Raw genomic sequence first — 15,452 nt, 5'->3', positions numbered from 1 at the left:
ACTAACATATGTCAGTAAGCAGAGGAGTCAAGTTAAGTGAACGTCAGTTGAGATTAGGAACTGCTTGAAAACTGTCCTTTGGCACCAGTCAGTTTCAGAGGAGAAGCTCAAATGGGAGAGAAAGGTGGGACAGAGATGTGCAGTGGCTTAAATGCAGACACACAAAAATGATATACATGGGAGGCCACTAAAGGGGGAATCCAGTGTGAGTGCCTTTGCAATAAGTTAGCACCTGCATCTTATTCCTTAACTAAAAGAAGGTTGGGGGGATCTCTCTCCAGAAGTCTCCAAGTATGGGTTTATTCCTTATTTATAAAGTTCCTAAAACAGTAGGAGCAGGTTAAAACTCAAAGTTATGGATAATTAATCCCAAAACATCACCATACCTCCCTGTCAGGTTTTCTGACGTTCAGCAGCCTTATAGGGACATATAACATATTGATATTCATAAATCTCTCTTGTATGAAATAGGTTGATCAGATAATTTTTCCTGTTGGAAAATGATCATTTTAGTAAATCAAAATTACTTGAGGGAGTATTAATATGATGGTTCCCTGGCTGCTGGCCTGGAAGCCTTGCCAATGTGTAGTCAGACAGCAATCTTTCTGTGAAGAATGTTCCATTCTTAAGTTTTTCACCCACAGTTAAAACAATTCTTTTCCTGCTGTGAAAGTTTTAGTGGGAACCCATCTTTTACTTTTCGGCCAACTTTGCCTGTGTGTTGTTATTAATATTTATGCTGATTACAACGTATCAGTCAAGTGGCCTTGTGCAGTGAACGTTAGATTTTTATATTACTTCGACCTTCTCTAGACTGCATGAATATTTTTACTCTTGATCTCCCAATCATTTAAAAGAACAGAACAGAGATAATTTAGAAGAGTTAAGGAGCTCAAGTGAGGATTTTACAACATTGCCCCTTTCCTATTGATTAGTTCTGTTTCATCCCAGTAATATAGTTGCAGCTAGGCAACGTACAGAACTTGTTCTTTCCTTTCAAGAGGAATGTTGAAACAATAAAAGATAAGTCATACTGGACGTATTGATTTGAGATAACCTTGATGTACACAGTCTTTTGAGATTCAAACATTTATCTGGGGGGAGAGGGAAAAAAACATTTTATTTGCTACATTGGGCCTTATTGAGAGAAAATGATGTTAGGCATCTAAAAATTCTCTGCATAGTGGCAGGCTTTTAAAAGCAATGAGATAACTGCAGAACATTTCCATATTAATCAATAAAACAAAAGGCAAAAATCAATTTTGTCTGTCCAAGCGTGGTGACACTTTCCTAAGAGCCATAGCATTGGGATGGATACCTGCCAGCAGGGCTGGCCATAGGTTGATTATTTATGGCAAGGAAAAGCATTAAGTCAGCTTAGTGACAAAGTAGCAGGGAAGATATTATTCATGGGATGTCTATTCAAAAATCTGGCATTGGTACCTGCAAAATGTTATTTGAGATCTTAATGACTATTGTGGTTTCCTACATAAAACAGGAGAAAAAAAAAATCTTTTGTTCAGAAGAAAAAAAGGCTGAGTTTACCAAAAGAACTGAGAAGCATCTAGATGTTCTCTGAGAACTGTGAGAACCATAAAGAATCTGTCACATAGTGTTGGGATTAGCAAGAAATAAAGAAATTAATAAAATGTGACTCTAGTTTCATATTCTGCTTCCTTATTCCTGTACTGGAACAGAACCTCAACACCAAGTCAACAACCCCTTGTCACACACTGTTTCACAATCTTTTTGAGATAGAAAGTTAAATTACAAATTGGATGGTTTTTGAATGCTTGCATTTATAACTTCTGTGATGCTGTATCCAGGTGCTATTTCAGTGCATACTTAGGAAATAAGCATGAACGTTTTTCTTTGGTGCTTTTCTCCTGCATGAGTTATTCCCAATATTTAGCTTGAGTTTGTTTGTAGTTTGGTGTTTGAAGTAGCTTTTTGGGGATTTTCATTTTGGCCATAGTTCAGATTATAGTAGAATGATCTAGTGCCAATCAAAAAGCTGTTTTTTGAGTGATAATAGTCATCTCAGAGTCCACTGTTGCCTAAAATGCTTTAGAACTTAGTGATTTTCCTTATAGAATGATATCACTTGTTATCGTTTTACTCCTCAGTTACATAGAACCATGAGATCCTTCTTGGATTTTCTGCAACAGTGTTCATTGTTCCTATCCTGACTAGTAAAAACTAGTGCACTTTTTCACCTAACAATTTACTCCCATTTTCAGATTACAGATCATTTACTAGTTGGTTAACGCAGCAAAATCTTAATCCTGTGGAGTCTGTTAAAAAGCCTTTGGAGCAAAATTTATGCCATTCTAAACTTTCTACCAGCAATTTAGGCTGTAATGCTAACTTCTAGATACCAAAAGTGAATGGAAGCCCAGCCGTATAATCAAAGAAAAATTCTGGGCCGTGGAAGGATCTGAGGAGATGCTCAAGTGTTTAACTGTTCACATTGTGAACAGAAACCTGTGCCTGTTGCATCTTGCATTCTCACTCCACATCAATGTAAAGAAGGTTCCCCAACCTTCTGAATATCTACATTTTAGGCACTTAAGACTGTGACGAGATCCTATTTGAGCGTATGATTGGAGCCTGAGCAAATCCAGTTCATTCGGCCATTCTCTGTTTATTAGGTTCTCCAAATCTTTCACCATCTCGGTAGCCCTCCACAGGTCTCTGAAGTGATGGAAAACATTTGATTATCTTGTTGCAACATTCAAGATCTTCCACATTCCACAGTAGAGACGATGGACCAGATGGACCAGTAGTGAACAAACAATAAGAATTGCAAGTCTGTTACATTTAAGTGAGTTTTTTATAAAAAAACAACGTAGAGTGCACCAAGGCTATTACTAGAATTGTTGTGTATAGACTAGATGCTGCTAAAGGGTAAAGCTATTCTTGAAATAACAAGTTTCTTAAAACAAGTTGCTTAAAAAAAATGGAAAAGTATCATTTCTCAAGAAGACATACTAGATAGTTTTTTAATTTCATTTTCAAAAGAGTACTGTGAATTCTATTAAGTTTGGGGAAAAATCTGCTGCACAAAATTTAGGAACATAAGTAGGATATAGAATGAAAATCAACGCAGAGAGTATAATCACAGAGAATTTGTAATACGAGAAGACATTTGACGTGGAAAATCTGAAATATAAATCAGTTGTGATGATGATAAGGAAATCAGATGAAACAAAAGGCTCAAGGCAATTTTCTGAGTTAGAGTTTTGGGCTAAATATGGTCTCTGCAAAACAACACAAGTTAAATCCTATTTTAAAGTTTGATTCATTCCGGACAACAAAATACCAAAGAGTTCTTTTAAAGATAAAAAAATAAAATAAAATAAAAATAAAAATAAAAATAAAAATAAAAATAAAAATAAAAATAAAAATAAAAATAAAAATAAAAATAAAAATAAAAATATAAAAATAAAAATAAAAATAAAAATAAAAATAAAAATAAAAATAAAAATAAAAATAAAGACTCATGGAAATCATTCAAAGAAAAAAAAATAAAAAAGTTTTTAAAAAAGTAAAAAAGAAAGCATGGGAAGTGTGACATAGCCCAAACAAAATGAGAGTACAATAAATGACTCCAAGTGTTTGAGGAATATACAAAAAAGTCATACTCTTTAATATTATAGGATATATCTTATAGGAATAATTCAGTGAAATTGAGCATCAAAAATGTCATACAACATATGAGTGGAAAAATATTCTAACAGTGAGGTAGCGTAGACAATGAAATAATTGTAGAAGAGTGTTGGCAGTCTTTCAGTGTTAGTAGTGGAATGGCTAAAAAGATCCTTGAGGCTCTACTGTCTGTGCTCCTACCAATGTTACATGAATATTTATATTCAGGGGAGTTTTACTACTGAATGAGGACACTGAATAAGAGATTTTTGTCTATAATTTACTATCTTCAACCATTTGAGCACATCTCATCAAAGGAGAGTAAGATACGTGCTTTTAAAAATTCCCAACACCTTTACCTTAAAAGAATTACACAGATGAGTACATATTAATACAATTAAGAGGTTATAGCAGGAAGCATGTGGGCATGTATCAATGAGAGCTATTTTATTTACTAACTACATTTTCTGTGGCTGACAATGGGACTATTTAAACATCTCTCGGCATAAGGAAGAAGCAGTAAGACAAAGATTTTATAAATGTGCAGCATCTTATTCATTGATTTATGTCAGACATTCAGACAGAACTCTCAGAAACATTTGGCAGTAACATTTGCTTGAAGTCTGGTTCAGAACATCTTCAATTCAGCTCCCATAGGGTAGCAGAATCATAAAAGTAGATGAGGATTATCATTTTGTCTGGTCTTTGCTCCTTTCTTTCTGCACATGTGAAAAAAATAAGACATCATCTAGCAACAGTATACTTAATTATTCAGAATTGCTCGAAGTTATAGAAAGACAAAGAAGAAAAATGATTTTAATATGGTTATTTTTTTTCAATACATGGAGGAAACATCTATGTTATGCAAAATGCTGAAAAAATTTAGTGAACCTACAGTTCAACCTCCGAAATTCATTTTGTTGCTATCAGCAACAATAAGACGACAACTGCCTGTCAATATTTTGTACATAAGTATATTCTACATGATATGAAAGTGATTTTTTGAGTTGTTATAAATAAAAGACAACGTTAGAGAACAACCTTGTGGAAGTGATAAGAAGTTCTCCACTATTATTGGGTAAGGGAAAAGTTAGCTCATTTGTAACATTGGCAATACCTTTTTCTTCCTCGTGAGTTCAATAAGTGGTCTTGCTGTGAATCAAAATGGCGATATAGCTGGTAAGAAATATCAAAGAACATAATATTAAACCTGCAGTTTTTCATAACGGAAAGTATACATTGATAATAATTACTCAGGTCTGATCAGCTAAACATATTTTTTTTCAGTTTTAAGTAATTAAATACAGATCTACATCAGTAAATAATCTTTATTTAATGTTGGCAGGTGAAAATCCAAATAGAAAACACAGATCCCCCTTATATCAGTGAAGCATGAATTTTAAGAAAAGTAACTTCCACCTCCTAAAAAATAAAAATAAAATCAGGAAAACTTCAGAGGAAGACTGAGGATTTTAATGCTATTACGTTAATACATGTGTGGAGCTTAATGACAGTTACAGGGGGAAATCTATCAATTAAGTCTCATCAGAACAGAATAGTATAGTGTTTTCATATGAATAATAAAGTGGAAAGGGTAAGGTAGACTCTAAGAAAAACACCAGTATTGGCATCACTGCTGCGTTTTATGCTAGTTTTCTGAGAAAAGAGTTCTTAGCGCCTCATTAAATGTGAGGTGGAGTTTTACCTTCCTCTTCTTGAAATTTCTTTAGTAAATCATAATCTAGCTGTAAAAGTTTTGGCAGAGAATTATACAGATGTCTTTCTGCTGTTATTATATTTCCAAGAAGTCAGTGTGTACCTACAATTCACTTCTCAATTTTTCTTTTTTTATTTTGTTCCATTAATTTACCATCCAATGCTCCAAAGATTTTGTGGGCATTATTTACATTAAGTGTCACATTGGAAAATTCAGTGAGTTTTAGCTACATGATGCAGTAAGTACAACCCAAACTCCTCCCTGTCTCTATCCTTGGTCAGAATGCTGGTAAAGTACTGAATGAGCAGTGCTTAGCAGTCCGGCATATTTACAGTTTTATCCTTTTCCAAAACCGCCTAAGGTCACGGTAAACCACAATGAGGTACTCAGTCTGTTTTCAACTTATCTCCTGCAGTCCACTGGCTTGTGCATAGACAAACCTTTTGAAGCGCCCCAAATAAAATTACTCTTTACATTTTTTCGCAAGTAACTATATGAACAAGAACTTCACATTCCTTCATAAATGTTAGATCAAATGTACCAAAAAATAGAAACCTCCAGAAAAAGAAATTTCAGATGAGGTTTTTCTCCCTTTTTCCCTTGAAACAAAATATAACCTAAGATTTCACAATGGACATGAAATTCAGTAATTTGACACTCTTGTTTTTAAAGCATTCATCTACAGATGCTTCTCTGGATTCCTCTGAGGAAAGCTCAGCCACTGGTGAGATCTCACTGATAATATAAAAGTAGGACAAAGAGCTGTGCATGAAAGGAAAAACTGATATCATAGCCAAAGCACTCAGACCAAAAAAAAAAATCTGTGAGATTTCTCACAAATCCATGTGTTCTCTTCTCCTTTTGTTTCAATTTGCAACAGGTTTCCCAAGGAGGTTGTGAATGCCATTCCCAGAGGCATTCAAGGCCAGGCTAGATCTGGGCAGCCTGGTCTGGTGGTTGGCGACCCTACGCACAGAAGGGGAAGTGAAACTGGATTATCATTGTGGCCCTTTTCAACCCAGGCCATTCTACAATTCTATGATTCCATGATTCTATAATTCTATAAAATGCAACATAAACAGGAAGATAACATTTTTGGTATCACAAAAAGTCAAAAAGACACTGTCTTGATGCAGTTCATAGGAAGCAGAGGCAGATTTTATTTTTTATCTATGGTTTTGACCAAACATGTTCAAGGTTCACTACAGCTCATTAAATGTGGCCTTCTGCATATTTAAGTTAGACAATGAAAGACAGCATAGTGATCAGCTGTGCCTTGTTCTTCTCATTAAAACAGCACTTATAAACCACTTTAAAAAATATAAAAAGTAAAAATAAAATCTGAAAAGTAAAAGGAAAATTTCTGCTGAAGCTCATATATTGCCGAGAATGAAGCAGTATACTTCTAAGCCTCATTGTCAGAAACCTATGCTATTTCTTTGCATAGATAAGGTAGTACAAAAGCACTTAAGGCTGCTGTGTTCAGTCAACAGAGACACTTCTAGGGTCTCAGACACTACACTCTAAGATTCCAGTACTTGGGCTTTTTCACTGTATCAGGAAGGTGCCTACTCCTGTTTTCAGTGGCATGCACTAGCAGAAGAAGCTGTGGCACTGACAGTGAGTCATGTGCCATATGCTCTGTGCCTTCTCAGAGCTCTCTTGCAAGCCCATGTCCTTCAGCAAGCAAATAGTTGAGGTGTTTTGTTTCCAAGTTGCTAACAAACCTGCAAAGCACAAATAACAACCTAGGCTGAATTCTTGGATGACTGCAGATAGATACCAGCTTTTTGTTCTAGTGTTGTAGTATACAGAGAAAGAAGTAGTGTTTAGCCTAAGCAATGCAGATTTTGAAAAATGGAAAGAAAGTAAAATCAGAGAATATACATAATTTTACAGGGCCATCTATGTTTGTTAACAAAAAAAAAAAAAAAAAAAAAAAAAGGGCATTTTTTATTTATTACACAAACTAAGCTCTCATTAACATCTGAGCTGACTAAGAAATTATTAAACCCACACCTACCAGTCCTAATGAACCAAATTATGCTTTATTTGAGTTCAGTGGTCTGTTCTTGACAAGAAAGAGTCTAAAACTGAGACACATAAATTTTCCTAACTTCATTTTGAAAGCTTTCCATCTTCTCCTATAATAATACAACAATTTTAGGAGAAAAAAGAGACTTGGGACAGAGCACTGTATATATATTTTTTTACATGATTATAGATTTGAAGAACTACGAACTGTGAAGAATTATTACACCATTTTGAATGATTCCTCATAATTCTCAGATGATTAAATTTTATTTGATTTTCATTAATTCAACCTAACAGGTTTTATTTAATTAAATTGCATAGAATATGTCATGCATGTATATTGTATGTATTCATACAGAATTATACAAGTGAATAAAAAGTTCTAGGAACAGAGCTAGAGTTGTGGCTAGCAAATAAGAGGATAAAACCCAATGAGCTGAGGGAATATTTTCCAAGTGAGAAATTCACCTAAAGAAAGCACACTATTTTCCTAGATATTAATGAAAGAAAATTCAGCCTGAATTCAGCTCAAAAATTCAGTAGAAAGAGGCTACTGCAGTAGTGATTATGTCTCCAAGAGGCTCACCCACTCCCAGTAATATGATTTCCTCACTCCTGAAAGCTTCTTTCAGTCTAGGTCTGTCAGATATCACCCAGATAGGTTTGACTTAATATTAGAAATGACAGTGGTTAGAGAAAAGGTAGTAGAAAGAATTCAATCAGACAAAGACTGAGACAATCATTTTGCAGTTCACGGAAATGTCACTTACTCATCTTCTCTTGCTTGGCTGAGCTGGTACTCCTCTCAGAAGGAGACAGGAGTAACTCATCAGTCCAGCCACCACTAAATCATCCATGACCCCACACACCTTACTGAAAACAAAAACATTACTTTTCAGTTTGTACAAGAGCTTACTTAAATTTTGCCATCACCAATGTGATAGGGCTTCTAGACTGAGCTGGGCCCTAAAACAAGCCTTCAAATAGCATAGCCACTTCAATCAGCCTCAAAAATAATGTAAGATAAACCTGTTTTACTTTAGCCCTTGAAACCTTCTTTTCTATTTTACATGTGGATATAGCCCATGTGATTAAAACATATACTTGACTCTAACATTAACTTGAACCTAAGCTCTTGAAGCTACCATCAGTTCTGTAACCAGAATATAACAAGGAAGTTCAACACAGCAGAAGGCTCACAGAGATCTCTGACAGCCAGGAATTAACCACATTCCTCAGCCTCTACCCACTTCCCATGCAAAGACTGAGGCTGATATTATAATGCAAAAACTGAGGTTATTAACTGAAGCTAATGTAATGGCAGATGTTTTGTTTTGTTTTGTTTTGTTTTTTCTAAATATACCAATTGTCTAACCAAAGAATAGATCTTATTTTATATTTTTTAGTACTGTTCATTTTGAAGTTGATGGCACTTTGCCTAAGGTAAGACTGTTTTGACAACTGAAGATGTGATTCTTGTTCAGTCAAGGATGATGCATTTTTCTTTCACATAGGTGAGATTCCTTTTCAAGATTTAATTCAGAACTAGCAATCCTTATTATCAGAAGATACAGTAATTGAACTAATGCTACCACTTGTTCTCATGAAGGACGTCTTGCTCTGTTCTCATACCAACAGTTACCTATTTACTGACCTCTATTTCAACAAAGTCCCTTATCTCAAACATGTACTTGAGCTCAACATCAGACTTGTTCAGATTGTTAGTTTCCAAATTACTCTATGTCGGATTAAGGAAGTAGGTGTCCCTAAATTAAGCTGTGAACTACTTCTATAATGAATAAATAAACACTGATTCTTCTATGCATAAACTCTAATCTCAAACCTAAGACCAAACAAAGCCCAAGCCTCCGGAAGCCAGACACCATTTTTGCCAGAACAATGCTAGTAGCTGTGGCAGCAGGGATTTAGGCCAATCTCATTACTTGTAAATTTTAAAGGTATAAATGCTTTATACATGACATTCTAAATTTGTGGGAAACAAAATCTTTGACACTAGACCATACTTCCATGTGTGGAAAAATGAAATGCGTGCAAGAGCAGGTATACGTATGTGTGTGCCTATAAATGTATATATCCTTGCCTGTACATAAACTATTTTGGTTCTTCTATCAGTGTTAGGTGCTGTTTTCATTGAGCATCCCCTTGAAAAGGGTTTAAACTAAAGCATTTTAAAATAACAGACTGTCAAAATAACACCTCCATTTGAAACTGAATTGCTATCATCTCACCATTTCTCACAGTTAGTGACAAGTGTAATACACCGCACTCCAAACAAGAGGCATTCCCCTCTTACTTGCCTAAAAGTACCGTGACATATTAGACATGAAATTACAGAAGTGCTCAGGTAAAAAATGCTAATTTTAATTTCAGTGGGATATTTAGACACTCACTGATTGCATATAAACTGTTAACATACTGTAAACCTCAGGACAGGCTGTGCATAGATGTTTGCTTCTCAGCTGCTCGTGTGAGACACCAGCCTCTTCTTCCCCACATCCACAGATTCATGCTTCTGTGGGAAGGGAGGAGACAGCCATGCAGGCAAGAAAGGAGCCCCAGGACTCTCTAGCCAAGTGCAGGGATAGCACTGCCATCAGGGCAGTGAGGTGCTCTGTACCTCTTGGCATAGCTTTCCAGGACTGGTACTTACTGCAGCAAAGAAGTGAGGTCTGTTTTAGGAGGAAGCCTAGACAGTACATTTTGAAGTCTAAGTTTGAGGGATAAAGAAGAGAGTGTATTAAGATTTTTGTTTATTATGTTAATATTGCTTGTGGGTTTAAATGTACGTAGATTCTGAAAGTCTTAGATTCTTACATATTATAGGGAAAAAATGTAATGTTTAAAAGCATAGTATAAATGCGGTATACAAGATGACAGAAAGTGTGATAAATCTGTATCTGTGGGTCAATGGGCATGAGCTGTGGCAAATTGTTTTTTACTGTTGTTAATTTCATTTCAGTTGCTTTGTTTTTATTTATTAGTGAACTCTACCAACTAAGATTGTTTTTGAGAGGGTCTCAAAAGCAAATTAAGTAAACAATTCTCTTTAAATTCAAAAACAACGAATATATTTTCCTGTATAACCTTTCAACTACAGTATGAAATGTAGCAGGGTGAACGTGGTTTATACCTATATACTATGGCAGAAATCCAATATTCATCTGCTGTATGTATTGAGAGAAAATGAGATCATTAAGGTTGGAAAGAACAGCTGCTTTAATTATAACAGCCTGATATATCATATCAAAGTATTCATCATCTCACACGGCCCCTAAGAGCATATGCCAGGGATTCATTTCTATCATCCTGCTTCTTCTTGGGACAGAGAACACATAAGTACACTCCAGAGCACTGGTTGCTTCAAGTGCTTTGAGGCTGTGTAAAATAATTGCACCCCAAGCTTGATAATGTTACAGCAACTATTATTAATCTAACTTCTACAGTCTCCATTCTTCTTTCTGAGGTGGTGGTAGTGGAAGGGGGAGGTATTACTGCTGACTGGGGAGCTGCACTGCAGGCAGTTTCTGCACTGTCACACATCCCCACACTGCTGCCCAGAGCGTTCGGTCTGCCTGAGGCACCTGAAGGTACCTCTTCTTTAAGGGAATGGCTGCTTTGTGTTTTAACAGATGCTATGCTTCTGGTAGCGGAGAGATTAGAGGGACCATTCAACATTGAATCAGTCATGGATCCTATTGATGTCAAGATTTCTGAAGCCATCATGAACATGCAAGAAAACAGCATGCAGGTGTCGGCAAAGGTACTGTGTGAGTTGCGCCTTCTCTGTTGCTCACTACCACAAGGAGGAGAAAAGTCTTATCCAGCACCTTTTTTCTGCCTAGGCCTTAAGAGAGATTGTCCAGACAATAGAAATTGCATTTGTTCATCCAACAGTTCACCGGGCTTCCTTTGAATCCTTTGTTTAGTTAAACAAGCCAGAAGTTTTAAAAATGAAGCCACAGGGAGAAAGACATCATTTAGCAAACTTCAAGTTAATAGTTGCAAGAACTTTGGGGAAAAAAAGACACTGCTAAAAATTAGAGGTAACTGTGAGAAATACTCTGCAGAGTGCATTTCGTAACTTCTGCTTGTGTCTTATCTGCAATTCCCTGTATTAACATCCACACACATTTTGATCTGTTTAGGTCAGGCTGCAGCACAATGTGTTTGAGGTGAATAGAAAATGATCCATTTAACCTCCTTTAATATCCTCCCTAGGGACATATCATTACATTGGACAGCCTCTGATTAGCAGACCTTAGTTTGATGGAGTTTTGTCTGGATTCTGACATAAAGATAAACAGAGTTAATGATACCAGCATCCTCCTTTCCATTTTTAGTGTGTCTGTGTGCACAGATCACCCCACCTCTGAACCCTGCGTTAATAAGGTCCTCTGAATTCAGCAGCAGGTGCTGTTGAGCCAGTAGTCACCAATTAATACATTTTCCTTAATATGCATCAGTGCACAGCAGTTCAAAAAACTGAAAGTCAACCGTTTGCCAGGTTTTCTGCATTGCTAGTTTCCATCCACATGGATTTCCCAGGAGCCAGTTAGGTGCTGGTGAAATGGCTACCTTAGTCAGTGAGTTTCCATTGCTTGAAAGGAAGTTGCCATGGCTGGGAAAATTGTGGGGATAAAAGGCAGGAATCTGGGGTTAATATTCTTCCTGCCAGTCCAAAATTAGATGATTTTACAGGCCCGGTTCAGTAGGAATATAAAGATTTCCTTCAAGATGCTATTACTTTCGACTTCCCTAAAGTTACTTGGATTTTAAAAGCCGTCTACATCCTGAGCAATGAGACTTTGTTCTGGCAGCAATGATCAATGAGTTTATCAGCCAGACATTTGAGAAATCAAAGGCCAGCTTCAGAAAAGTCAGACCTTGCCTCAGAAAAGAAACAGAAAATATTTTCACTGAAATCTGACCAAAGGCTCAGGTGTCTTTCCTTTTCATTTGCTCCGATCTCACAGCTTTTCTGTTAGTCAGGAAGCTGCATTCCCTGCCAGAATCCAATGACATCGCCTTGGCACAAGCTCATCTCACTACTCATTTGCAATAGAGGAGGCTGTCTGTCGTATCCCTCAGAAATATTTTATTTGCTATAGAAGTTAATAAATCACTGAAATTCCATTTTCACTCTGAAGTTTTTCTTCTAAGAGAAATCTTATCCAATAATTTTTCAAAACTATATCAGTGAAATTTATTTCACCGTATTTTCACTGATAACTGAACTGTCTTTTCCTGAGGAGCTTCTGTATTTTCCATGTAGACCATTATTCTCCAGAAATGCATTTTTCTTTGTTTTCCTAGGTTACATCCCTCTTTTCTTCGCAGCCTAACACATGGAAGTGCTTTATTATTAAAGTATGAGAGAGCACTCTTCGGGTTCAGTTCTGTGATCTTCTATGCCTGTCGTGTCAAATCTATAGAGATTATGTATGGACAGACTTTGCACCATTCATCTATTGTCTTATTTTTCTCCCTTATACATACTGACCACTTAGATCTTCAGTAAAAATGACAGATACCTTGCCAGATGTAATGGGGTGCACAGAATGCAATTGCAGATCTAATGTAGGAGAAAAGCCATGCTTGTCAAATATTCTGAGACTGCTCAGAAAGCTTCAGGCAGGGTGTTGAAATCGCGCTATTTTCTCTTTCTTCAAGCAATTTTGTACCTTGCATTTGACTGTATCCACTGAAAATGTGGTGACTGGAAATCACAGTCTTTTTTCCACAATTCAGTCAGCGCATTTTTACAGTGGGAAAATGATGATGCACTAATGTCATGCTTGTAACACCCGCATACACACAGATTATTCTTCACTATTGACATGCAGCTTTTTCTAACTGAATATCTGGCTGATGTCTGGAAAGAGACTCTATCCTTTGTTCAGTAGCACTTAGGGCCATTTTGTGTTTTGTTTCTCTCTTCAAAGGAATGAGAAAACTTACAGCAAACAATGGCTTTTTCAAGGAACTCTCAGTAATCTCATCCTCTTTTCAGGCAGAAGACCCAGAGATCATTTAAACTAATATCCATCCCTTTACTTCTTCAAATAGTAAATTGCTCTGTTCCAAAATTAATTCCCATTAAAACTATCAGTTTGTCTTTGTGTTGCAAGATATATGTTTTATATTATTCCATCTGCAATTATATATTGAAATTTATTTGAGAAAAATATGTTTGGTATAATACATTTACTGTACATTCCTGTGCATAGGGAGGCAAAATTCAGTGACCAACTTTTCAATACAATAATTGTGTTAGAAAATGCACAACCTATTCAGAACTATTTTTCTGAGAAAGTCTTCGTGGTTACAGTTATACTGATAAATAAAAAGGGAGTAAGGAACAGTGCCTGACCTTGAGGCCAGAGTGACGCAGACCAATTCATTTCTATACTGCTGAGATCCACATTCTTTGAGGTTGTTTCATTCAGCAAAGAACAAGTAGGAGCAGTCCAAGAAAAAGCCAATGAGCTAACAATTAATCAGCACAGACAGACAGAGATTGTTGCTGGAGTTCACATCTTGTCTTTCAGTTCCTTAGGAGAGACAAATACGCTGTCTTTCATTCTCGATGGGTGCACATCAATACTGAAACAAAATTGTAGAGGTGCCACAACTACCTCTTCTATCTTTGTACTCCTGACCAAGGATATACAGTTGCAGCCGTATCCCAGTACCCATCCCTGCATAAAATGGAGCATCTCTGCTCCTAGGTCATTGACTTTTCTTGTTTGTAAGCTGACTGTAGTTGATTCAGCACAGTTCAAGTTAACAAGGTACTGGTATTATGCTAAGACCTTCCAATTCATCCTGAGAATGGAATCCTCTGTTTTCTTGATGTTTCTCTGCAGTCTATATTCAGGGCTGACTGTTTAGAAAGTCTGACCACAAATCTCTAAGATTCATATGCTGCTCACTTTATGTGGCTGTCATATCCCTGAACAACAACCCCAATAGGTCCTCATTTTGCCTCAGGGAAAGTCACATTTCTGACAGTTGCAATATTTGGAGATGCTTCTGAGAAGGTAGCAATGGTTTACAAAGTCAAACCCCAAGGTCTTCTGCAAGAGAAATATACATGCTCTGAATCAGACCTGAGTTTCCTTTTTCCAGATATATGCAAGGACTAAAGGTCATCACAAACGAATTCCATTGCCTCATCATCTAACACTCAGAGCCATCCTGACAGAGTACCTTCCGCAAACCATCCTTGCAGAGTCAAAAAATTATCAGTCTAGGCTGTCTGTATGTTTTAAATGTAGACTTGGCTTTGTGGGTCTACTCAGACTTCAGTAATCTCTGAGGGCAATATCTGGAAATAATCAGGTTGCAATAGATTGACCATACAAACATGAGGAAGAATTTCTTTACCGTCAGAGCACTGACTGGAACAGGCTGCCCCAAGGTTGTGGTGTCTCCTTCTCTGGAGATATCTGGACTTGTCTAGACACCAAACTTTGCAACCTGCTCTAGGGAATCTGCTTTAACAATGGTCTGGTTTATCTCCAGAGGTCCCTTCCAATCCCTGTGACTCTGTGATTCTGAGTGATCTTGTTTCTCCTGATAATGTTTGAGACATCTTTATTACCAAAATCTCTGTCATCAGGAGTGACACATATTTATGATTTGAAAATAAAAGTGATAAAATCAGTTAATCTATATACTGTTACTCATGGTTCAGTTCATATTCAAAATATAGTCATAGCATACATATGCTTAACTCTTATTTTCCCTCTCCCTTATATATTCAGGTTGATATCAAATATCTATGATCTTTCTCAATCCTGGCCAAAAAAAACTTGCTTGAAATTCTTCACAAACTTCTTGTAAGGCTGGCAGTACCTTTGCCTTTCTTTCTTGCTTGAAGTAAAAGAGCAAATCCTACACTTCGGTAGCATGAATATTTAGTATCCGACTTCTGCAGAGATTGCTTGTTCCCAAGAAGTGGAAGAAAGCTCACAAAAGAGAAGACAAGTGCTGCAATGCCTCAAAATGTAGAAAATTCCCACTTTAGTTG

At 36.6% G+C, this 15,452-nt stretch overlaps 1 protein-coding gene across 1 annotated transcript in view; it reads left to right on the top strand.

The window, feature by feature from the left end:
* Nucleotides 1-15,452, top strand: part of GPC6 (glypican 6) — a 697,654-nt gene that overhangs the window by 619,011 nt on the left and 63,191 nt on the right. Inside the window, exon 5 of the mRNA XM_072349696.1 lies at nt 11,050-11,180. Coding sequence (XP_072205797.1) covers nt 11,050-11,180 — 131 coding nt within the window. The remainder of the gene's footprint in view (nt 1-11,049; nt 11,181-15,452) is intronic.

Source organism: Excalfactoria chinensis, chromosome 1 (genome assembly GCF_039878825.1).
Source record: "Excalfactoria chinensis isolate bCotChi1 chromosome 1, bCotChi1.hap2, whole genome shotgun sequence".
NCBI lineage: Eukaryota > Metazoa > Chordata > Aves > Galliformes > Phasianidae > Excalfactoria > Excalfactoria chinensis.
Note: the sequence above shows the minus strand (reverse complement) of the source record. Positions and strands in the feature narration are given on the sequence as shown.